Source organism: Magallana gigas, chromosome 6 (assembly GCF_963853765.1).
Source record: "Magallana gigas chromosome 6, xbMagGiga1.1, whole genome shotgun sequence".
Classification (NCBI taxonomy): Eukaryota; Metazoa; Mollusca; class Bivalvia; order Ostreida; family Ostreidae; genus Magallana; species Magallana gigas.
Genome location: NC_088858.1, coordinates 40,969,630 through 40,994,834, shown reverse-complemented (window position 1 = coordinate 40,994,834; position 25,205 = coordinate 40,969,630). Strand labels below are relative to the sequence as shown.

Here is a 25,205-nt window from a genome sequence, read left to right as displayed (position 1 = left end):
TTAATACCTGCTCCTAATATAAATACAATCTATATTGAAAAACTATGCATTCTGAAAGAGTAAAATGCTATGGGTCTTAACATTTTGAGAAAATGAAATTATTTGTTGTGCTAGGTGTCCAAGTAGCGTAGTGGACAATGCACTCGCCGCTTTTCACCGCTGCGACCCGAGTTCGATCCCCGTGATCGACGGTGGTTGTATGTGATAGGGTATGGCGGTCGCCCGCTTGGACATGTGGGTTCTCTCCGGGTACTCTGGCTTCTTCCCACACCAATGACCCCCTCGCGCTAACATCCGTGCCAACGAGAGATATTAAAATAAGTTGTAGAACTTGCTTATCAATCGTTGTAAAATAATTAAAGTTCAATTCAATTATTTGTTAAGTATCAATGCACATTAAGTATTGTAAACCCTGAGTGTTGTTGAAAGCAAGTGCTGGGATATTAAAATATAAAGATGTCATTAATTATTCACAAGCCAAGAGCTTTCAGCCCACTCCTCTCCCAAAAAATCTTTAGAACCAGAAGTTCTTGGTTTGGAAAATTTTAAAGTTTATATAATGCAACATATGCCATCTACATGTTATGCAAAAACACCACTGCATGATGTTGTATATTGTGCACAAATGCTGGTCATTGTAAAAATTGGTATGCATCGCACTCGCACAGCAATTCTCCATTGCATTGATAAATAAATCAATATAAAAAAAACCCCAAAAACGCCTACAATTCCAGTGCATTTACCATAAAATCATACATTGTGTTATAATGACGCATATTCTGAAACTTAAAATACATGTATCAGTACATGAACTTTTTATAAATACTTGGTTTATAACAGGTCACAAGATTCAGAGTGATGCAGTTAAAGGCACTCTTATTGGTCAACTATCTGTAATGGATGAAGATGCTGACCAATCGCATACCTTCTCTCTTGTATCTGGTGGAGACAGGCAATTTCTAGTCAGCAATGAGGGCAAAGTTTCCAAGTCAACAGACCAGCCCCTTGAGAGTGGGAATGTCTACGATATTGTTGTACAAGCTGTTGATAGTGGCCAACCTCAACTGAAGGTTGATGCTTAATAAACTGTTCTTTTTATGTGAATGAAGCATATAGATACAAACTAATACAAGCAGATTATTGAACATTTTAAAAATAATTGATTTTCAAATTTAATAGACTTTTATGTACCTGCATGCCATTGCAGATCAAGAATGTGAATATGTTGATGATTCTGAGTAAAATTCATTGATTAATGAATTTTGTTGACCACAGTTGTTTACGTCAAAGTTAAGATGGATTTTAAAATGTGTTTTTGACAGGTTACATCTACTTTTCAAGTAACTGTCCTTGGCATAAAAGCACCAGTTAGTGTAGACTTCACCTCAGAGGGAGGAGTCAGATCTTTTCCTGTCAATCATCCTGTTGTCATGGAGAACTTAGCTCCTGGTTCAGTGATTGGATATTTAGTTGGTGTAAATAATGGGATGGATCAAAACTTGGTCTTTTCTTTGGAGACAAAGGAGGGAGAGAACCCCTTCAGACTAGGGGATGTCAGCTGCAGTTCTGCTGTGAGTTGGTATTTTCAAAATGTGATTAGAAAACAGAACTCAATTTATAGTATTCCTTGACGCCCTTCACGAGTCATTTGGGGTGGGGTGGAGATGAAAGACACATAACAAATTCAGTGTAAATTAATCACCAAAAGTTTATCTATTTTTAACTTAAAATTGTCCTAGCTTTCCAGAAGACATTTAATCAAGTATCTATTAAAACTTTTCTGGAAAAAATTCAATGCCATGTGTTACTTTAAAAACCAGACAATCAACAAACTAATTTCAGAGGTTGTTATACACATTTATTTTCATAAACATACAAAAATTAGCATTGCAAACCTCACTTGAGTTGGAGATCCCTTTGTACATATGGTCTAAAATGATTAAAAATGGTTATTATATATTTTAGGATGATTTTACAAAATGTACAGTGGGGGTGAAGATGCAAAACATTCTGGATTTTGAAAAACAGACGTCAGTCTCTGTGACTGCGATCGTGGAGAATAAAGATGGAGGCAAATTGGTGGAGGTGTTTGAAGTTGTTATTGAAAATGAAAACGAGGCTCCAAAGGTAAGGACTTGAGACCTAGCTGTTCAAAAGAGCCAGCCCTTGCAAGCATTCACTAAAATTCCCTTTCCATCCAGTATAAAATGTTTTCAAGCATGGCTCTGTTAAACAGGTCTCAACTGATGTATTGTACAAACAGTTAAGAGACACCGGGCTTTTAAACTGTGGACAAATTGATTTGAAGAGATTGAAAATGTTGCTTCAGTTAGCATTTGTTTAAAGATATGCATTCTGGGTTCAGATTTTGATATTTGTACCTATGTACTTGGTAGGACATTCGACCCAGCAGTACAGACCTGTCTGTCCAGGAGAATTCCAGGGGCCAGATGGTCACCATGTTCTTGGTTTCAGACCCAGATGCTGGGGATACACATTCCTTCACATTGCTGGGAAACCCTGGTCAAAAGTTTAGTCTGAGCACACATGGACAGCTTTCTGTAGCCAAAGGTATTCAATCCTACACTGTTCCCTTTACTATTCCCTGAGAATTTTACTCACCTCTCTGTTTCTCCATTGGGTGATGAACAAAGAAGGGTCTGTAGATGTAGCAATATTTTTGTTGTTAGCTGTCATAGACAGTTAAAACTTAAAGACAGTGATAGCTCAATATATTCTCAATTTACTGAAATACAATTTGTGTATACTAGATGCTGTGATAGATTTTGAAAAGAGTCCAGCCATTGACATCATGGTCCAGGTTACTGACAGGGGAGGTCTGTCACTGAAGAAAAACTTCACTGTCAGGGTGGAGGATGTCAATGAGAAACCTACACAGATCCGTCTCTCACAGAATAAGGTGATTATTGAGAATCACAAGATTCATGTTGGCTTCTTTTGGGGTCTTTTTGGGGTAATTTCATGAAACTCTACACCTGATAGTGTACATAATACACTGGTACAAAAATGTTCTTAATGTGTTATGCATTATAATAATTGCTTTATGAAAAAACTTTATCATCACCAAGGGGATTGGAGGGGATATTGTACATAACAGTCACCAGTCTATGCATTGGTAGACTGATGCATGTCTGCCATCAATTTTTCTGATTCCCAGGTGAAGGAGATGAGTGAGCCAGGGACAGTAATTGGTCAGTTGACAACAGAAGATGAGGACCTAGACCAGATACACACCTACACATTGATGGACAACGCTGGGGGGAGAGTTCTCCTTAACGGAACAACCCTTCAGGTCAGATTGCAGAAAATTGCGCTTGAAAATGAACTCTTGGATGGCCTGTCAATCAAATACATTTTGAAATTTACTTAGTCTTGTTCATGTTGGTTAGCACATAAGGCCATGTTTTTAAAAAAAATTTAAATATATGAAAGGAAAAAAAAAATTAAATTGTTCAGATTCAAATAAATATAAATTGGATTTTATGGACTAACTTTTCATTGCATTTTTGATACACAAACCTGTCATTGTCTTCTAATTTGAAACAAACAGAAAAATTTCAAATATCAAGGTAGCCATCAAGGGAGATAATTGCGATGAGCGTGGTGGATCCTCCTGTTTGTTGGATTACGAGACAATGTACAGCTTTGATGTTGTGGTCACCACACAAGACTCGGGGTCCCCCTCCCTGAACCTGACTGTGTCCCTGACCATACAGGTGGTGGATGTCAATGATCCCCCACATCACCTGGTGCTGAGTGTGACAGCCCTACCTGAGGATACCAGGGTGGGAGAATTGCTGGGAAATATAGAGGTATCCTGATACTGTCCCTACTCCCTCACTGTCAACAGCAGATTACTTTAGGCATCTGCTAGACCACAATGCAAATTGTTGTGCAAAGGGAGACAACTGCAGCATATTTATCTTCTAATAGTTGAATTCTTTCATCCTTCATTACTGAAAAAAAATGAAGTAGATCAGGGATTTTACTTCACTATAGCCATATTCTGGTTTAAATTATTTGGATATAGGTGAACAATGCTGAGCCAGACCAGGAGGTAACATACAGCATCAGTGAGGACCAGGATGTTTTTGTAGTGGAGGGGAACAAAGTGGTTTTAAAAAATGCCCTGGACTTTGAAACACAGTCAATGTACAACTTAACAATAACAGCACAGGATGATGGAACCCCTCCAGCTCAAGTAATTTATTCTTGATATTTATTGTGTAGAAAGTTGTTTCCAAAAATTCAAAAACCAGAAATATGTCTCTATGTTCCTTTATTATACATATAACACATTTTGAAAAAAAATTAACTCAATATTTGACAGTTTTTAAAATATTGCCCAAAATATAGGCTATAGCTAAACTATTTGTGCTAGCTGTAATGTTCTTTAAAGAACACACTGTTTATTCTTGCTCTCAATTATAAGACTCCTTTGGTAAATTCTTAAAGTCATCAGTTTTTTTGTATGTATACATGCATATGATATCTTTCCAAGAAAAGAGTTTTGGATAAGTTCCTAATTAGTTAGCCTTTGTATTGCAAAGATGCAATGCATTTGACTGCACAAGAGGTTTCACTGTATTTCTAATCATGTCAGTTAATCCATACTCTCTTGACAGGTTTCAAAAACATTTCAAATTACTGTCATTGATGTTAACGAGGCCCCGTTTGGATTGTTGATAACATCTAACAATATGAACACCAAGTTCCCAGTCAACCAGCCAATCATATTGGAGAATTCTGTTACGAATGTCCTAATTGGTCAAATTGTGGTGCAGGACTATGACACTGTGGATGCTGTTACCATGAGAACTACAAATATGCAAATTAGCATCGTAAATCAGCAGTGTGTGCTCACTGTAAAGGTAATGCATGAATATTCATTAGTAAATCACCACCTAAATGTTTAAAAGTTTAAAACAAACCTTGATTTTACTTGATTTTTTAACTCAGAATAGCAACATGTATAATGCTATATTGTTTGAAATAAGCAGGATCCCATTTTTTCTTTTAAACTATTAACTTTTGTCATTAAATCTGACATTAAATCGCTATAATGATTGATCGCTCTTCCATTCATACATTCTTGTGCAGATGGTTCATTGCACAGCTGACCTGAGAGCAGCAGTGGTGTTTGACCATGAGACCACCCCCAGTCTGTCAGCAGAGCTTACTGCTGTGGACCGCCAGGGCTCATCTACCACTGTACAGTTCAACCTCACTGTACAGGACACAAACGACCCACCCATTGTGAGAGCTTTGTCTATGTAACTTCCATGACAAATCACTTTACTGTCATTAGATTTAGGTTATAACTATAGGTGACAGTATGTTTAATTATTTGAATAATATTTGCTTAGAATAATGTTTTATTTTCCAAAATGACAATTTTGTTCATACAATAATACTAGTTGAATCTGTATACTCTGATCTTGTTTTTTCAACTACATCCTTTGTTGAAAAAATCAATGTTTCCAAAGATATTGAATGTTTCAGGATATAAATGCAGGAGAGGATACTTACACGGTGGATGAAGGCAGCCGTAACATAAAAATTACAACCCTGACTGCTTCAGATGTAGACTCGGGTCAGAACCACAGCTTTACCATTGTGTCAGAAACTCAGCTCTTCCATGTCATAGGCAATGAATTATGGGTAAGTCCTCCATGTTATAGGTAGTGAATTATGGGTAAGTCTTATATATCATAGGCAATGAATTATGTTTGTCTTATATGATACATGTAGAATCATATTAATTGAGAAATTTAGAATCATGTACCCAATATGCTATACATTTGTATGAATTCAAGATGTATTTACATACCTGTTAACCTTTCAAAGCTGCTATGTGGGAGAATCTCCCCCTTACCAACTTGGCTAAGGGGGAGATTTTGCGTAAACGACGTTTTTTCACGTGAAATGCAAATATATATTAAAAATACTGTTAGATACCTTATTTTACCATTGTAATTAATGCATTTGCAATCATTTTAAATTTTATTATTTCTATGACTACCAGTGTGCAATTACAACTTGTGTTGCTGTACATGTTCAAAAAACTATTATTTTGTTTGCATGGTACAATACAAGAAGTCAATAGTGCCACTTTTTATATTAAGTCTTCTTATTGTTCAGTATTGAACCATCACTGCATGCTGACATCTAGGGTAAACACAGAAAATTTATTTTGCGTATTTTGAATTTGCAGTGAAACCCAGTTAAGAAAATACCAGTAAATAATATTCATTAAAATTATTTTTTGCCTTATATAAAGGATAGATTTTTAATTCATAAAACAACATATATTTCTCCAGTATCATTTAAAAATTATCTCTGTTGTAATATCTATAGCATCCCTGTAATTCATAGTACCGGTACTATAAACTTTTAAAACTCTTGTGAAAAGCTTTTTTATCGGTAGCTTGTATAAACACTCAGTGTTCCAAACTCACTTTGATTTTTACCGACCGTGCTGGCCAGACAGAATTAGTAACGACTCATTGCACGTGGCTTGGGTGCTTTACCTGTGCACCTGTTAAGTGACACCACTGACTGTGTATTGTTTTCTTTGGTGTTACAGAGTAAAATCAAGATGTTTTAAGCTTTTACTTATTTTTTATAAGGCCTATGAATAACTATATAAATACGTAACTGATTTAAGTCAAAACCAGAAGTAATCGTAAAAAGTAAACTGGACTATAACATGTCATACTATGATCACGGTAGACAGTACTTGGATGAATTTTGATATATTCAAGCTACACAGCAGCTTTTTGAGCTCAAAATCAGAGAAATACCCGCAGTGGTTGTTGAAATTTGCATGTAAAGATTCAGAAGTTGGGGGGGGGGTGTAATGGGGAAGACAAATACGATTGCGGGAGAAATTTGTTTCCCGCGCGGGAGATAGGTTGGATGCGGGAGATCTTAGATTTTTAGGCCGTTTTGCGGGAGGGTTAACAGGTATGATTTAAAGAAAAAGAAGAAGGTATGCAGTAGTTTAAATATCTCAAAAGCATCTTGCTCAGGTAATTGGTGGGTTGAAGACAAGTAGCATTGAGAAGTTAGTATTTCAAAGAGAGTGTTTTTTAAAACTCTTTTGTGTTAAAATTGTACCCCTATGGTGATTCTGTTTCTCTTTACAACTAGGTGTCTCATATAGCATACTTAGATTTTGAGACTAAACCCCAACATGTCTTGAAAATCCGAGCGACAGATAATGGCAGTCCTCCCCTGTATGTAGACAAGTCCTTCACAGTTAGGGTCAATAATGTCAACGAAGCTCCACGGAATATCAGGATTACAACCAATGAGGTAATTCTTCTCTCTCTCTCTGTCTCTCTCTCTTTCTCTCTCTCTCTCTTTCTCTCTCTCTCTGTTCACCCATAGCCCATTTCTCATTTGAAACAAATATTTAAATGTTGTGTAGATACCAGAGGACAGCCTTCCCTACACAGTGGTGGGGATATTGACAGCAGAAGACCCTGACAATGTTAACAAACCAACCCAGACTCTGAAGTTCTCCCTTGCAGATCCAGATGAGAAAATGTTCGCTGTGAATCAAACACAGCTGATGGTAAAGATATTAGAGATGCTTCTCTTGTAAATATATATTTATAAAAATATTAGTGTTCTATCCCTTGAAACATTTTATTGATCATTGAGAATATTGTATTAATCTTCTCTTCTATACATGTACATTTTGGTTTCACTTATGCCAGCTTTCATCCGTTTCTGTGTAATAAAAGCAATATTCTGCTTTGAAATGTTTCTCTACTAGATCTCAGTATTTCCTTATATCTAAGTTCATCAGTGGAGCCCTTGACTATGAGAGAGTCCAACAGTACACTGTGGAGGTGATGGTAGTGGACAATGGCGATCCCTCCCTCTCAGCCTCTACCAACATTGCCATCCATATCACTGATGCCAACGATCCACCTACAGATCTAAAACTCTCAGGTTTTTATACTGTATTTCATATTTTTCCTACTGTATTTTAATGTTAAAAAATATTGTCAGATTCAAAGGTATTGCTTTTGTTTTATTGGTGTAATACAATGTTTGACATGCCTGTTTTCATGTTTTATTATTATCTATACAGTAGATTAAGTTCTTCATTGTATTTCAGCCATGGAAATAAATGAGAACTGTGAAATTGGAACAGTGGTAGGAACGCTATCTGCAGAAGATGTGGACAGGGGTCAGAATCTGACCTTCTCCCTGTCTGACACCAGTAACCTTGTAGTGGAAGGAGATCAGGTCAAGGTCACAGGCAACATTGATTTTGAGCAGATAGCCCTTCTGACCTTCAAGGCCACAGCTACAGATGATGGTCACCCACCCAGATCTGTGAGTGCCCAGTTTTGTCAGTACAACGGTGCCATTATAATGTATAAATGTACTTGAATCTAATGATTGATTTAGGGAGATCAATAGTTAAAGAAAGCAGCTAAAGGTCTTTGTAGCTTTTATTGTTGTAATGATTAAATAATACTGAAATTTGATCGGAGAAAATTTAGTAGTACATGTGTATTATGTGAGAAGTACTCATGAATTCCATTTGGTAATGAAAGTCATCTTTATTTTTCAAGGTTTCCAAGAGTTTCTCAGTTGCAGTAAGAGACATGAATGATCCTCCCACAAGCTTGCAGTTTGTTACTGGTACTCTTGTTAAAGATTTTATGATACCAGAGTCGATGGCGATGGGGGAATCTATTGGAACACTTGAGGGGGTGGACCCAGATGGGGAGGATAAACTGTCATTTGTTATGCTGGAGGATGGAGGTGGAGTGTTTATGTTGTCCAACAGCAGCAAGTGTGGACCAACCACTGTCCAATATCAGGTACTTTGCTGTTGGTTGTTAATGTTTTCTACAATGATTTCAATACATCTTTTATCAAATCTTGATAATTGTCAAGAAATCTGCTATACTCATAATCTTGTTTTTAAGATACCCATGCTATAAACATAACACTTTGTCCCTGTCAAATAAAATTTTATATGATGTAATCAAACAGAACTAGGATAAAAAAGTATTAAACGGTTTGCATACAATTTACTGATGTATATGTTATTTGATGATATTTTAGTTTATAAATAACTGACAGAGTATAGTCATTTTGTTGCAGAATGCCAAATCTTTTATCGGTACAAAGTGTTCCATTGAAGTAAGGCTGGCTAGTGTACTCAATTTTGAATCAGAATCACCAGAAATGACCTTGAAGGTCCAGATCAAGGACAAAAATGGCACAAGTCTCATTGAAAAGTGGACATTTAATGTCAAGAATACTAATGATGCACCAATAGTAAGATAACTGTCTCTGTTTCAATGTATACTCTCTTATATCTTGTACAGTAACACCTGCTTAGATAATGCATTTTTAGTCTACTTCTGACAGTTATATACTTTCCAATGTGAATGCTGTGTTCAAAGATTTTCAGTTTCATATGATGCTGTCTGATAAGAAAACCCATCTGTTCTAACATAAAACTCACTACCTATAGCATGTTTCATTGTATATTTTAAGTTTTACATCATATTTTAAAATAAGTTTCCTAATAAATAATAGAATTTGGCATGATTAGTAGCTTTAATCCATTCATCTTTGTGAACTAGGATATCAGTATTGATGGTAGGCAAACAGAAATTCCTGAAAATGAGCCCTCCTTCATCATTGGAGCTCTGCAAACAACTGATGAAGATGAGGGAGACACTTTTACCTACCATGTTATCTCCCATTGGGAACTCTTCAGGATTAGAGGAAATAAGTTGGAGGTTGGATCTCCTCTGGACTACGAAGAAAAATCTCAGTACAGTGTGACCATCAAGAGCACAGATGATGGAGGGTTATCTTTCTCCAAGAGCTTCATCTTCAAAGTCCTCAATTTGAATGAGAAACCCAATAATATTTCTTTGAACCCCAAAGAAGTAAGATATTTTGCCAAGAATGAATTCTTTGTATTAAAATTGTACATGTATATTATGAAATGGCTAAATCTTGGTGCTGGTGTATTTAAGGGAAGTAATATCCACTTTTTTTAAATAAAACACTTTCTCAAATGAATATAAAGAAACTTGGTAATAAACAACTGAAAATATGATCGTGTCAGCAAGACTTCCTTATAAAGGAGTTTTCTTGTAATCATATATATGCAGAAATCCTTTTCAAAGAGAAAGTTTTATGATCATGTTTTTTCCCTGTATATGGTACGTAGGTCAGTAATAACGCTGCTGTGGGAGACATTGTTGGACTAGTGACTGTAGTGGACCCAGACAACGTGGACCCTGACTCCCCAGTCCAGACCCACAACTGCTCAGTGGGAGGGGATGGCTTAGGGGTCTTCACTATAGACCATGGATCCAATAACTTAAAGGTGAATGAGACCATAATCCATCATATACAAAATGTGCAGTATGAGGGCAACCAAATCAAATCATTTGGCTCAAGTAAAGATACATTTTGTGGTAATTGCTGCTAACTGTATATGTACAACTGCAAAATATTTAATGGTCTAAACATTGTAGGCTACAATCAGCATTATTGGGCTTTTGGAATGCTTACAATGGCTTTACAACTAAAATCATGTGTAAGTAGTTCAAAGAAAACCATTCTTTTGTAGGTGGTGTCTGCTATTCCAGTAGACAGAACAGATATGACAATCATCATTACCTGTAAAGATGATGGATCGCCACCATTAGAGTATTCTCAAAACATTAGTCTGATCATCAAGGAAATTGTGACAATCCCAAAGGAAGTCAAACTAATCAATCAGAAACCAGTACCAGAAAACACTGACAGTTTCACTGTAGGGAAATTCCAAGTATTCAACATGTTGACTAACAAACCTGTGGAGAATGAGGTTTGCAATTGGTTGAAACTACTGTCTCTCTATCTATTGATTTCTATCTATTTAATATACATTATATACTGTGTAATCTTGTGAACAGTACACACTAATATATAATACACACCCTCAAAGTTGGCCAAAAAATAGTTGATCACCAAAAGGTAAACCTGAACATGACAACATGATTTCAGCAATCTGATATCTGTGTGTGCCTGGAGATCGCAAAAAAAGTCCTGAAAAAAACAAGGTAGAAATAAGTTCCTCTGTATAATATGCCCCATCACGTTTGGGTAAATATAGGGTGAAAAAAAGTGTGTATCACACATGAGACTTAGTGGTATATATTTCTGTCTGTCAGCATTTACTTTTGCTTATTTATAGTTTGTTCATTCATTTTGATTTGTATTGTTTTCAGATGTACCTCTACTTCCTGTTAGACTATGGTGCTCCCTTTACCCTTGAGGGAGACGTTCTGAAAACCACTCAAACCTTTGACTTTGAGATGCAGCAGTCTGTCAAAGTTGCAGTCAATGCAATGGCATTTGGATCCAACTTACATGGAGAGTTTACAGTATGTGATTTATACTTTAATTATTAATCAGAGCGTAACTTAATGCAAAAAAAACAAAAAACAGTGAAGTACTACCTTAGTTCATCTAATAAATCATAATAAAGTACATGTAACTGTTAAATGCTCCACATAGATAGCAAAATTACTTTTATCAAAGTTTGTCCTATGACTGTTTTCTCATTTAATATATTATATTTACAGATTGAGATAGAAGATGTTAACGAGGCTCCCATAGGGATTGGGATTTATGGAGGGGGCATTTTGAAGGAGAATAGTGCTGAGGGGACTATAATTGGTGACATTAACACTAGAGACCAAGAGAAGAACCAGATCTACACCTACACACTAGATGCTATATATCCAGGGTATGACATTTGTTTAGTACATGTACAGTCAAACCTTGCTATATTAAACATAATGAGACATTAATGGATGTTTTTTTTTTATATTGGGAGTTTAGGCAGTAATGGGCATCTGGAGTATTTGCACCAACTATTAAAACAGCTATTTTTCTGTTTTCAGATTGTCTGACCCAGGGAATGCATCAATATACAAAGATGTATTTAAGCTACACAATAGAACACTAACTGTGGGGCAGCCAGGGAAGTTTTTAGACTTTGAGAAGTTCCCTGTGTTTTCAGTCCTTGTGACATCCACAGATTCAGGGTTGCCTCCCCTGTCTTATGCTGGTGTTATCAGGATTGTTCTGCAGGATGTTAACGACCAGCCAGGGAATATTTTTCTCTCAAATAGTCAGGTCTGTGTTCTTAGTTAAGCCAGGTTTAAGTTCGTGATTAATTTCCTGCAATGATATTGAAGTCCACCTTTTTTTTGTCTCCTTTTTTTTTTTTTTTGAGTCATTTAAAGATAGTCAGCTTGCATTAATTGCGGAAATATTTAAATTCAATGGGGGGGGGGGGGGGGGGACAATTTTCATAGATTGACAAAATATCAAAGGTTTGTGGAAATGTGATTTTTTGAAATTTAATATATTTCGATATAGTATAAAGTAAAGAAATGTGTAGTGGGTGAGAGTTATACCCACAAAATCCTGGAATATTGAGCCATCATGAATTCTAAATAATGTTTTTATAGCTAGTACATGTAACTAAAATTTCAGAAAAGTTATCTCTTTTGATTGCACAGGTTTATGAAAATAGTTTAGCAGGGACAGAGGTTGGGAATCTGACTGTTTCAGATGAAGATAAAAAAGACCTCCACTCTTGTTCTGTTGCAACAACAGGGGTCCCATTCAAGGTAGCTCAATGTTCAAAAGATGTCGGAACAATATAGTTGTTTAGATACTGTCCACTGATTAACAAATTAATGGCCAGCATTTACAAAATGTTTTGTAGATCAAAAACAATTTAACTCTGGTGACAGGAAGTGGGCAGATAGATTATGAAAAGGATAAAATATTTGCAATGGAGGTATGTTTTAGTTGTTACTGATTTTATCAATTCCAGTTTGATATAAGTTATAGATAATTGGTTAAAAACATGTTCTGCTGATTTATCAGATGCAATTATGATAGGTAGAAGTAAATATTGGAAATGGCTATATTTTTGTCAGAAGTATATACCTGTATAGAGGATGAGAACTTCAGATCCCATAATTAAACCTCAACTTTTCAACTGTTTACTGGGTACTTTTATCCTGAGCAGATTGAATGTGTAGACTATGGACATGGTGGACCAGGACTCAGGGTCTCCAAGATGTTTGTCATCAATGTCACCAATATTAATGAGCCTCCTTTTGACATCAGCCTCAATTCCAACTTTATAAAAGAAAACAGCCCAGTTGGTCAGGTGCTGGGAGAGCTCTCAGCAGAGGATGTGGATAGCAAGGAGGTCAGCTTTAATCAAACTTTAAAAATGGGATATTTTTTGATAATCAGTTCATATTTATACATGTATGTAATAAGCAATGATTTTTTTCAGAAAGAGAAAGATTTTGAATATCTCTTTTTAACTTTTTCAAATATGAATTGAACCCAATAACATGTGACGTGTGGTTTTAATTGTTGAGCAAACCTGACTTTCACTGATAGATAAAATTTGAAGTTGGAGACAACCCCTATGTTGAACTTGATGGAACCAACACAGTGGTGACCAAGACAGAGCTAGACTTTGAGGTGTTGTCACAGTTCCTGATTACAGTCACAGCTGTGGATTCTGACAAGGGAAGCAACTCCACAAAGATCCAAATCAAGGTAGGTTTGTCTTCAAGTGCGTAACCACAGGTCTTGTTTAGCTACTGACAGAAGTACATGTATGATCTGTTGATTTTTTTCAAGACCTGTAAGTGATATTATCTATTATTCATTTGCCTTTGTAAAGTAAATGTACAATGGATACAAATCTAAAATTTTATGTTAATACTAACTTGTATGGTTTAAAAATACATTTGGTTCTGTTTTTAGATACTGGATGTGAATGAACCGCCAACAGACATCTATATAAGTAATCTGTTGGTGAAGGAAAATTTGGAACCAGGGACAGAATTAGCAAAACTTTCTACCGTGGATCCAGACAACAACCAAGAGTTTGTGTATTTTATCCCTAATACAGGTACAGTATTAACTAAGGGTACTCCAAGTCACACAATGCATCTCTAATCATTTAGTTCTATTATTCAATCAATGTATTGTCGTGAGAAGATGATGATTTGAAAAAAGAAATTAATGTTACTGATGCTGGTTGATTGCAGATTATTTTGAACTGCAAGGAGACAAGCTGTTAGCAGGAACTAGAATGATGGATTACGAGGAGAATTCCAGTCTGGAGCTGGTGATTAACAGCACTGACAGTGGGATCCCTCCACACACAATTCAGGTATGTGCATTACAGGAATCTTTTGTTTCCACTACTCAAAAAACAAGTGAAAAGAGCAAACTTCAGCAATTTCTAGATCTGATCTTTACTATTCTGATTTTGCTTTAGGGGGTTGGATGGTCATCAAATTGCCCCTCAAATCTGCCATAAAACTTTAATTAAGAAAATGATATTTTTAGCCATAAACGATTTATTGGTAAAGAAAAAATCTAGATATTTAACATTCAAAATTTGACCATTTTCCAATATCTTTATACAAAGCTCTTTTATAAAAGGAGACTGATATAGATTAAACATGGACACATCCATCTAGCCCTCTTAAAGGACATATCGTATGATTTTCAATTTTCGGAATTTTTCAGATAAAATCATTCTATACTCATTAAAAATGAAGTTTATTAACGTTTTCATAAAATATTCTGCCTAATTCGTGAGTTTGAAAGCGATGAAATTCAAATGTTGCGATATGCATATTTTCTCTCTCGATCTACCCGCCATGATGTGTGACGTCATATGCGACCTCGAGCGAGAAGGTGCTGTTAGCCATCTTTGTAATTGGATTAGATTTAAACGACAATTAAACTAATTATCACCTATTAAATTGTCGATAACGGGACATGATGGTGTTCTGTGCCCCCTGCGGGTGATTTAGCCACCGAAAATGGGGATTTGGACTGTTGTTATTTTAAGTTTCCCTTACGAAAGTATGCGGAAATCTTGTGACAAATAGGGGTCTATCTGTCGACAAGAGGATTTATAAATAAACATTCAATTCATATGTTATTAATTATATGGTACATTTTTGTAATTATAGTTTCATAAATAAATCGTATTCATTTCTCAAAAAGAAAAAATAGAAGTTTATGCACAGGGGCCTGTGTACAAAACGCAAGTCCATCGGAGAAAAATAACGAGAGAGGACGCCATTTTGGATACCGCCTCGCTTCATTAGCTGTTTTCTTTTTCTTATTGTTAAACTATACGTTCATGTATGCATCGGTTTTGTATACATGATTTCTTCATTCATACATGTTGCTCACCTCTGCAGAAATCATAATTTTAGTACGGTAGGCGAGATTTCTGTGAGTTTTATTTTTTGAGGGAGAAGTCATGGATCGAGTTGTCGATATTGATTGTTTACGCGAGAAATAGACAAAGTTTGTTGATATACATTTATACGTAAATGGATAAAAAAAATACGGAGATGGGATCTTACAGAAATTAACAATAATTAAGGAAAACGTTCTTGCCTGCTTTTATAATCCAGTGTTATATAGAGTAAACAACCTTAGAAAGTTGTGATCAGTTACTACCAAAGAAACAAACTTCTTGTGCACCACAGTTTTACAATAATGAACATTCTGAGTCGTTAGGAACGCCAAAAAAACCAAGACTGTTGTAGATTTTAATAAATAACTACCTTCAACAGATTTATTTGAGCTACAATCCTTACTAAATTGTGTTTATAATGTTTACACGTCGATCAATTTGATCGTCATTGCCGACTTCATCGTCGCTTTTTCGACAATATCATTGTTTTTTATCCGTACTAGTGGCTCAAACGTGTACGACTGAATAATAAGATCTTTTAGTTTAGTCAGCATGTAAAAAAAACAACTTACATGGTGAATGAATGTCAAAATTTAAAGAGGATAATGCTAATTCTACAATTTGTTTACAATCAGCTGTTCGAAGAAGGTTGCATGTGACGTCACTGTACCACATGACACGCTATCTAATTAACGAGTTTTTAAACAATCAGGGCTATAATTTAAATTGATATTATGGCTAATTACCGCTTTTATACCGTTAACAAACTGTTAAGAGTAATTATTAGATACACAAGGAAGCCAAAAAATGTAAAACGTCGTATACTTTAGAAACATGCAATATGTCCTTTAAGTGTACATTTAAGATATAATGTCTCATTGCATTGATTTCACTTTCAGAGATCTTTTGTGATTGATGTAGAGGATGTGAACGAGCCTTTAATTGACATTGTACTGGAGGCCATAGCACCGGTCCCCGAGGATCTATCCCTGGGGTCTGTCCTGTCCAAGATCCTGGTCGACGACCCAGAGGAGACCCAGCAGCATGTTTGCCAGGTCCTCCCAAGCCTGGTTCCCTTCTCTGTGATCACCTCTGGAAACGGCACAAAAAAGTTCATACTGTCTGGAGTACTGGACTACGAAACAAACTCGGAATACGTGCTCAGAATCAAGTGTTCAGATGGAGAGTTTGATTTGACAAAGGTGATTTTCCAAAAATACATGTAACCATTTTGGTAAAAATGTACATTCTAAAAGATATTGTTGTATCATTATAAGTGCATCAATCTATAATAATTCAACATTAGATTATTTGTTGGCTTATTATCAGATTTTAAGAAAAAAACTTTTGATGGGCATATAACATGTATCAATTCTTTTCAGGAAATCTCAATAAAGATAAAGAACATAAATGAGGAGCCCTATGGAATGACTCTGAGTGGATCACACACAGTGCTGGCCAATGGTACAGCTGGATACAGTATAGGAGAAGTCACCGTCTTAGATCCAGATGTGGAGCAGACCCATGTTATCTCTCTCAAGGGACCTAACTCTGATTTTATCAAGGCAATTTACCTTCCTATTCCAGTCAATGTATTCAAGTTATTAAGCAATATGTATATGATGGATTTTAAGTTTTATCTTCAAACATTGTAATTAGGTCCATTATGTCTTACAAGTATATAATATATTTGATGTTTATGTTAAAATATAACACTGACTTTGCTGTCACTCTTTTTTACAGTAAAATGATTATTTTACAGGTAAAGAACAGGGAACTTGTGTTGACTGGACCTATCCCTCTGGATGTTCTAAAGAAGACCCCTCCTGTCATTGAGTTAACACTCACAGCTACAGACAATGGAGAACCCCCTTTGTCTTTCAATCATACTTTCTCTCTTCCAATCACAAATGTTCAGATATTTGCTGCAGAATTGCCCGCAATTTCATTGGATAATCAAGAAGTGTGGGATGATTCAGACATTGGTCAAGTGGTAGGACGTCTGTACAGTATTAACCAAACTATTGATGAGGATATTGAATTCAAGCTCCTGTTCAATCCAGGAGATCTATTTTCTATAAAGGACAACACATACTTGGTATTGGTTAGAAACTTAACAGAAGTGGAAGGAACATCTGTTATAATCACAGTAGCAGTGAGAAACACCGAGACCTTTGAGATGGAGACACAGAACATTACAATTTTTATCAAGAGAGTTAACAATTGTGAAATAAATGGGAAGAAATGTGATGAAAATGCTCGGTGTGTGAAATCTGTTAATTCCACAAGACATGACTGTGTCTGTGAATTTGGGTTTTCGGGGGATGGATATTCATGTGACAGCATCGACTTATGTCAAGAAAACCATATGCCTTGCAGAAACAATGGCACCTGTATTAATGAAGTGAACAAGTATGTCTGTATGTGTCCAGAGGAGTTTGTAGGTGAGCATTGCCAGATACAAGCATTGTCTAGTGCAGAGGATCCATGTTCAACCATTGCTTGCCAGAATGGGGGTGTATGTTTAGTGAATGGTGACAGTAGAGTTGTCTGCTCTTGTCAGCCTGGCTGGCAGGGGGAGCTGTGTGAGCTGAGTGAAGATGATTGTATGGGCATCATCTGTCATGGCAATGGAACTTGTGTGGACAAATTCATGGACTATACCTGTGATTGTTCTGGTGACAGGACAGGAACTCATTGTGAGTATCAGCCTAGTCTGTGTCAGGCTGACAATGTTTGTGCGATTGAAGAAGTGTGTATTCCTCTTGCTGACATCGGCAAACCAGTATGTGCCAATGAGTCCCATTTTGTAGCCCTAACCTTCAGGGCAGGGACTGAAATGGAGGAGGAAGAATTGATAACAAAGATTACACAGGCTGTGCTCCAACTGGTGAAGCAGACTGGAGGCTTGGATTTATCAAACAGGAAAAGGAGACAGGCAGAATCAGGCCTGGGAGTCCATGTTATCACTGTTACACCTAAAGAAGATGGCCAGTCGTGGCAGGTCAAACTTGTTGTGTACAGGGATGATGGAACTGTGATAACAAAAGAATTTGTTTATGATAGACTGAGTCAAGCTTGTACCTACAGCTGTAAGCATATTTACTGCATTAACTATCTTAAAGAGGCATGGTCACAATTTTTGTCAATTTTTAATAATATTTTGTGTTTATAATGCTTTATGAATGCATCCCTAATGATCAACCAAAATTTGAGTGTTAGTAGTAGAACTAATGCAAGATACGGAGCTGGCAATTCTGTCATGTAAACAAGGCTTGTGCCTTTTTGTTTACACTGGTTCAATATACCAGTAGCGTTTATCACATTAATATTGGGTCTTAAACTGGAATTTTCACTTCATCATTCACAATGTACACAAACCTTTGACAAAGAATTGTGAGCCCCTTATCTCGCTTCTAACAAAAAGACTTAAAGTGTAATTTTGGTATACCATTAGAAATGCCTTACTGAATCATGTCCCTTTGAGTTGTACTATATTAATTTCAGAAAGATAATTCTTTGTATCTAGGATCTTTGTATCTAGGTTATTTATTGCTTTGTTTCATAAACTATTGTTGCTCTTGAAAATTTTAAACCGATACAGTTCTCTGTTTTTAGTAACATCAAATATACAGGACATCATGTGCCAGTCTGCTGTCTTTCACCCTCAGACTGGCTCCGAGTCATCTAGCTTCCCTGTGCTGCCATTGGCAGGTGCCCTTGGAGGCAAGTGATATTATAATATATGTTAACAACCTTTTCATTGCTGGGTTCTTTCATATTATCTATCTCTTGCTAGTACCAATGAATATGAATTAATTCTCTAAATGCCATCAGTACTTTCAGTACTTTGATGTAATATATACATCTTTTGTCAATTAATACAAAATCTATATGTGGTTTGTTTGTTCTATCTTCAGGTCTTCTCATTCTTGTGTTGATCATTGTATGCATCTGGAAAAAGCGGAGAAGTGCTGGGGAGGAGAACCAGATAGAGAAAGGAACCAGTAAAGAGGAGGTAAATTGGCTGCCACTGCTAAGTTAATTTATCTATTCCTGTGTGTCTGCTTTCAGTATTAAATAACAACTGTTAACAAGTCTTTTTCTGTACATGGTTTCATACTTCATTTATTGTTAAAAATGTTCAGTTTTTGATTTAAAACAATAGATATGCAGAGGATAAATCATTTGAATGTAATTATGCTACATTGATGTCTTTATCATTGTATTCTGTATTCTGTATTTTTACCCTTTGTTACATCAGTTTCTTGGGAAATATTTCAGAACTTTGATATAGAGACTTCGTCCAGGCGATCCAGTGGCTATGCCTCCATCTCCAAGGTATTACACAACAAGGGGACATAATTATGCTACTTTGCTGATACATGTCTGTTAACCAGGAAGAAATGGGTTAAAGAAAACTTATTGAGTTGATTCAGGAATATATATACAGTGTACTGGGGTTTAAATTTACCCAGTATTAGAATCTGATGTATGTTTTTAGTATTAGATATATATTTTTAATAGCTTCGAGATAAATAAAATTGACCTAGAGTTTTGGAATTGACCTTTTGTTTTAAGTTTTCATCTCACGAGAATTTTTTTATAAGATTTATTTCAATGTTGAATAATTTATTGCTGAAATTCATTAGTTTGAGTAAAAATAAATAATTATGATTTTTTGTTATTAATTTACTTCAATGTATTTATAATTGATGAAACAAAATATAAATAAACCCTTTCTTGTAAACCTTTGTGTATATGAAAATCATGTGCAAAATGTAAAATCTTTTTCTTTGCCAATATACAAAAATTAATATACATACACACATTACAAATAATCTCTACCTACAAACATGTATGTCTTATATAAACAAATGGGTATTGTGATGTTATGATAAACATTGCATATTGCATTTATTTTTTTTTAGAAATCTTCGGAGGACATAATGGACAGTAAAACAGAGTCTCCTAAAGACATGGCTACAACTTTGTAACACTTTGTCACTGTAGATAATAAACAACAAACTATATATTCATAATTCTTGTTGTTATTGTTCTTATTTTTTTCAATTAATCCTAATGTTATGATATATAATTATCTATGGGGATAACTCTTGCAGTATCATTGTTATATTTTTTACAGATTTTGTCAGTTTGGCCTAGTTTTTTGTTTGTTTTTTTTTTGCTTGAAAAAAAAAAAGAATATTGTAAGTATTCATTTCAGTACATTTTCTTATGCATTGATAAAATGGGAAGTTTTAATGCTTTGATCTTTGAATTGACTTCAAAAGTCTAAGCGATATATGATGAAGAACCTTAAAATAATATGGCTATGGAAGACTCCAATGAAAGTCAATAAACAATTCTTAAATTATGTCACACAGCACAATAACACCCATTACAGACAAGTACAAACAAGTGCTTCCACTCTAAAACACGTTTTCCTTTAAGAAAAAGAAATGGATAATGCTTATATAAGGAGGTTTGCTTGATTCTGAAACTGTTCTCTGTAAAAAATATTTCCCTTTAATGAAAACGAATGAATAATGCGTATATAAGGGACTGTGGAGCTGTTCTTGATTTAGGAACTGTTCACATTGTGCATAACGAGTAGTGCATTTTAAATGGATTGTCTTTTGCAATTGTATTTTGAGAAAGACTAATTTACATTTCATTACATAGAACTGGCCAAGGACTTTTGGCGAATGTCATTCCTGGAGTGATAATAACCATTTTCCTTTAGCAGGATAAAATTTCACGTTTGATGTCACGTGATTAGGATTTTCCATGTTCCTCAGACTGCACTAGCAAAGCAGGATCAAATTTCAACTGTCACGTGATTAAGATCGTCCGTGTTCCCGCATGCTCCGTCGGCCTGATTTTCACCTAGTTGCAGGAGTCGTTTTTTCTCTTTCCGGATTCTCTGCCTTTCCTCCATTTTCTGGAGAGCTTTGTCCACCTTGACTTGTAGCCTATCTTTCTTTTCACTTCGTCGTCTGTTTCGTTCTAACTTCAGCCGATGTTTTTTACGAGCTTGCCTTTCAAATAGTTTTTTCTTTGCCAAATTCTGTAGCTGTTTCTCAGCTGTTAAGAAAACCAAAATAAGGTGAAATTAATATAAAGTTCATCTTAGTTTTCCTTTTACATAAGAGGCATTGCATTTCCCTCTTGCTATCGTTAAAAAGTCAATTTTATCATGTTAAAGTTGAAATTCTATTTGAAATAGTTTTTTAATGTTATTCGAACAAATCTAGCAGGAGACTTTTAGTGGTTGTATTAGAAACAGCAGTACTGTATCCTTAACCTTTGTGAATTCCTTGAAATCTTCGTACAATGAATTGTTCTTTCCCTTAAATATTATCCAAGTGAATAAGTTACTACTTACTGCTACTGTTTTTCTTGCATTTGGACATGAGAACTGAGCAGGCTGATACCACCACAACAATGGCGACAGCTATTGGGAGAACCAGCACCACCTGGTTCTGGGTCAGACGAACTACCGGGTCTACGTAAAAAGGAACGGGTTTTATTCAAAGATGTGCATGAATGCATTGTAAATAATAAATATTTTTCAGTCTACACTAGTACAAATCCAAAACATACTGCAGGGGTCTCAACCTTAAAGCCTTTCACCGGCTTCTAGATACCGATATGAGGAAACTATCGAAAGGATATATAAGCAAAAAGCAATCAATTAATCTGACAAATAAGTTTCCGTATGTAACTTTAAATGAGACACAACGAATATTTTTAATATTAAATATTCAAAGTGGTACATGCACCTGAGAACATGTACATCTATTTTTCACTCAATCCGGCTAACAACAACTTACGTAGTTCGATTTTGGGTTTCTTCGTCGTGAACTCTGAGGGAATGGAAGTGGTGATTGTTTCACCAGATTCACTGAAAGTAGCAGAAATTACTATATAGTTTTTTTCACATCTTATTCAACAAGGTATTTTTTTAAACAGCAGATCATTTAATAAAGAATACTGGGTGTTATTGATAAACAATTAGTCTACTTTTGGTATTACATAAAAATTCCTAACGTATCTATACTTGAAACGGTAAAAATCACTTGTAATTTTTATATAAAACACCATACGTAATGTAAGTTCTAAATACACAATGCCTTGCAAGCATGAAACAATAATACCCAATGCACTGAATGTTTCATTGTTTTACAGGTCAAAAAAGTGTTTGTTACCTATTGCTGATGGGAAGACACTGGAAGCTGCCGTTTGGTCGATGGAACCCTTCCTGACATTTTTCGACACATTTGTACGCAGGATCTAGTTCTCGTCCGTCTGGACATTTAAACCTTACACACATGAATTCGATCTGAGATGGGAGAACACAAGAGGTGTTTAGCGGGTTTTCTTGAATCAAGTGTTCCATTCTCCAGTTGTCTGCGTAATCACACCTACATTGTCTGTCTGACGTCACATTTCCGTCGTCGCAGACGACTTCGCCGATTCCGACACACGCGGACATTTTCTTCTCGCAGAGGGATGTCGACTCGTGGCTCCAGCGTCCAGTAGGCTGGTATGTCCCCGAGGGGCACGGCCGAGGTACTATAGAATTGTTAGCGAACGAAAACACTGCATACGTTCCTGTGAAGAAGAATATAAAGGAAGGTATTACAATTCTTCAGCCAAGGAATATTAAACTAAACTAATCTATATTGTATTAGAAACTATATAATTAAATGGGTTACCCTTTTCGATCCACGTTGAACTCTCATTGCAGAATTCCACGAATCTGCCTTCGTTTGTCGCTAGACAGTGATAATAGGACGTATTTCTACATTTCGATAGAGCTACGAATTCCCAGTACCACTCATTGAGGGGACAGAACTCCACAATGTGTGGGGTGTTCGAAGTGTCTGCTTCTTTCTGGTCTTTCATGAACGTTTGAATAGGTACACTCAGAATAACAGGGAGGATTAAGAACAGCACCTGAAGAGAGACCATTCCGTTAACTGAGCTCAGAATAACGCAAGATTCATCATTACAGTTTGATAGAACAGAATTTTAAAGTCCGACAGGCTGAAATATACAACTAAATGTTGGCTACTCAATCTTCGCGGTTTCATTTTTGGACACTTGAAAAGAAATTCAGACATTTTTTGATGGGGGAGATTAATATTTGGGGTCATAATAGATAATCTTTTGTACGTGAATTAAATCGCATTAGATTCCATTATGTAACTCGTTTGTTAACAATGGCAAATAATTAAGACATGGCTAGCTTGAGGAATTTAAAGACTATCGCTGGGATCTGAAATTTGACCTGCCATATCCGAAAATAAATGCCATAATCGGGGAATATATCATTACGCATGTTCCTGGTTTTTGCTGACTTGCCCTAAGAAGATGCCAAAGTAAAATGGCATTTGTAATGCTTGCTATGAGCTTTGTTGTATGTAGATCATGCACTCCTTACTCTCTTTTTAGATGAAATTATTTTTTTTTCGTTTTGTTTTATCTCTGTTTCTCTGTATCTGGTCCAGATCGACCTTCTTTAATTCGTATGTAAAGTAAAATTACCAAAATAGGTCTCGTACTCCCTCCCCTACAGAATTATCCCTCATCCCCCTATATATTTTCCCACCGGATCCTCTGGATCCACGCATGATACGTGTCACTCAAATTGAATTGTGAATAGTACTTTATGCTTACTAGTGTTGTCAGGAGGAGTTTGACTAACATTGCACAGCACGTTCATGGACCGCTAAACCCCCGACCTGTCTGTAGGGCCTTGGCATTTTCTGACCCCTTCTGACTTATCTGAAATTAAAATATAAAAAAATATTTTCTCAAAAAGGCGAAAGCTAGATTCAACGTTTGTAAAAAAAAAAAATAAAAAAAAAATAGTTGTACATCAGTTGCAATTACAGGGATACCCCCACCACATTCACCTTTCCTTCCTAGCGTTATATAAAAATTTATGTAAATCTGAGAAAGTTAAGAAACTTGTTGCAGTAAATAAACACTTTTTAATACAATGAGACTACCATGAATATTTTTAGATCTTTCTTGATGACATAAAACAATGAAAAGAATTTAAAAACAAAACTTAAAATGATTGTACTTACCTAGCGCATCCTTGGATAATTTTTCGGCACTTATTATTTCCAAATCGGTTTAATGTTCTGAGTATTTCTTTTTTCTACCTATCTCTAACCTATCTATCTGCTAAAAGCATTCTTTACTCTATCCATAACCCATTGACTTCCACGCTCTTGCTTTTTATGTATTCTTTGGTTGCAAGACTTCACTTACTAAATACCCGGCCTGTTCTCCGTGTAATTTTTTCATAGTAAAATATAAACTCTGAGTTTCAACTTTCATGTTGAGCGAATAAAACCCAGCCAAGCGGGTGCTCTGTCATTGTCTGCCTAAAAATCTTGCTGACAGCTTCCATTGAATATCAATGAACCCCCAAAGATCTAGGGTTCACCCGCGTTGGCAGTGGATATGCCAATTTGCTTTTGTTTTAATACTAAAGTAAGAAAAACTAGGCTACCGGTGTTGTATTCCAGATTGATAGAGTAAAACAAATTTGTTACGAAATTATTTGATTTTTACAATATAACCGGGGGAGGGACATTTTTGTAGTGCTTGGGTGGTTATCAAAATGAACAAATTAGATGCAGTTTGATTTTTGGACTTCACCTTGTTGCCGCAATATAAACTATTGCGGAAAGGGGCGATAAAATGTCTAATCATTTCATTTTTCTTTGGAAAAATTCCAAAGGTTGTTTGTTAATTAAGGTACACACTTTCAACCGTACATGTATTATGTCCTTTAAGTGTATTATGTCTTAAGTGTGCTACTCTTTTAGATATGATCTAGGCAGACTTCCGTGTG

At 35.8% G+C, this 25,205-nt stretch overlaps 2 protein-coding genes across 2 annotated transcripts in view; one reads left to right on the top strand and one right to left on the bottom strand.

The window, feature by feature from the left end:
- The window catches only part of LOC105330795 (protocadherin Fat 4), a 54,700-nt gene extending 34,330 nt beyond the window's left edge, over positions 1–20,370 (top strand). The window contains exons 27-62 of the mRNA XM_066086928.1: positions 841–1,070; positions 1,323–1,571; positions 1,966–2,127; positions 2,397–2,571; positions 2,772–2,920; positions 3,179–3,313; positions 3,591–3,833; positions 4,052–4,222; positions 4,647–4,892; positions 5,122–5,277; positions 5,524–5,682; positions 7,174–7,338; positions 7,454–7,600; positions 7,830–7,983; positions 8,153–8,373; positions 8,616–8,867; positions 9,154–9,330; positions 9,642–9,953; positions 10,241–10,399; positions 10,646–10,885; positions 11,289–11,444; positions 11,646–11,809; positions 11,967–12,201; positions 12,591–12,701; positions 12,800–12,874; positions 13,109–13,294; positions 13,495–13,656; positions 13,867–14,014; positions 14,154–14,278; positions 16,228–16,530; positions 16,711–16,893; positions 17,091–18,420; positions 18,947–19,054; positions 19,249–19,346; positions 19,613–19,669; positions 20,260–20,370. Coding sequence (XP_065943000.1) covers positions 841–1,070; positions 1,323–1,571; positions 1,966–2,127; positions 2,397–2,571; positions 2,772–2,920; positions 3,179–3,313; positions 3,591–3,833; positions 4,052–4,222; positions 4,647–4,892; positions 5,122–5,277; positions 5,524–5,682; positions 7,174–7,338; positions 7,454–7,600; positions 7,830–7,983; positions 8,153–8,373; positions 8,616–8,867; positions 9,154–9,330; positions 9,642–9,953; positions 10,241–10,399; positions 10,646–10,885; positions 11,289–11,444; positions 11,646–11,809; positions 11,967–12,201; positions 12,591–12,701; positions 12,800–12,874; positions 13,109–13,294; positions 13,495–13,656; positions 13,867–14,014; positions 14,154–14,278; positions 16,228–16,530; positions 16,711–16,893; positions 17,091–18,420; positions 18,947–19,054; positions 19,249–19,346; positions 19,613–19,669; positions 20,260–20,325 — 7,409 coding nt within the window. The 3' untranslated portion in view covers positions 20,326–20,370. The remainder of the gene's footprint in view (positions 1–840; positions 1,071–1,322; positions 1,572–1,965; positions 2,128–2,396; positions 2,572–2,771; positions 2,921–3,178; positions 3,314–3,590; positions 3,834–4,051; positions 4,223–4,646; positions 4,893–5,121; positions 5,278–5,523; positions 5,683–7,173; positions 7,339–7,453; positions 7,601–7,829; positions 7,984–8,152; positions 8,374–8,615; positions 8,868–9,153; positions 9,331–9,641; positions 9,954–10,240; positions 10,400–10,645; positions 10,886–11,288; positions 11,445–11,645; positions 11,810–11,966; positions 12,202–12,590; positions 12,702–12,799; positions 12,875–13,108; positions 13,295–13,494; positions 13,657–13,866; positions 14,015–14,153; positions 14,279–16,227; positions 16,531–16,710; positions 16,894–17,090; positions 18,421–18,946; positions 19,055–19,248; positions 19,347–19,612; positions 19,670–20,259) is intronic.
- A 151-nt stretch (positions 20,371–20,521) lies between these two features.
- LOC105330789 (uncharacterized) lies at positions 20,522–24,869 on the bottom strand. Its single transcript, XM_011432695.4, has 7 exons — positions 24,430–24,869; positions 24,014–24,121; positions 23,050–23,290; positions 22,540–22,945; positions 22,165–22,235; positions 21,717–21,836; positions 20,522–21,415 (listed from the first exon to the last, which is right to left on the bottom strand). The coding sequence occupies exons 2-7, from the start codon at positions 24,041–24,043 to the stop codon at positions 21,150–21,152; spliced, it is 1,134 nt and encodes a 377-aa protein (XP_011430997.3). The 5' UTR covers positions 24,044–24,121; positions 24,430–24,869; the 3' UTR covers positions 20,522–21,149.
- Positions 24,870–25,205: the final 336 nt, after the last annotated feature.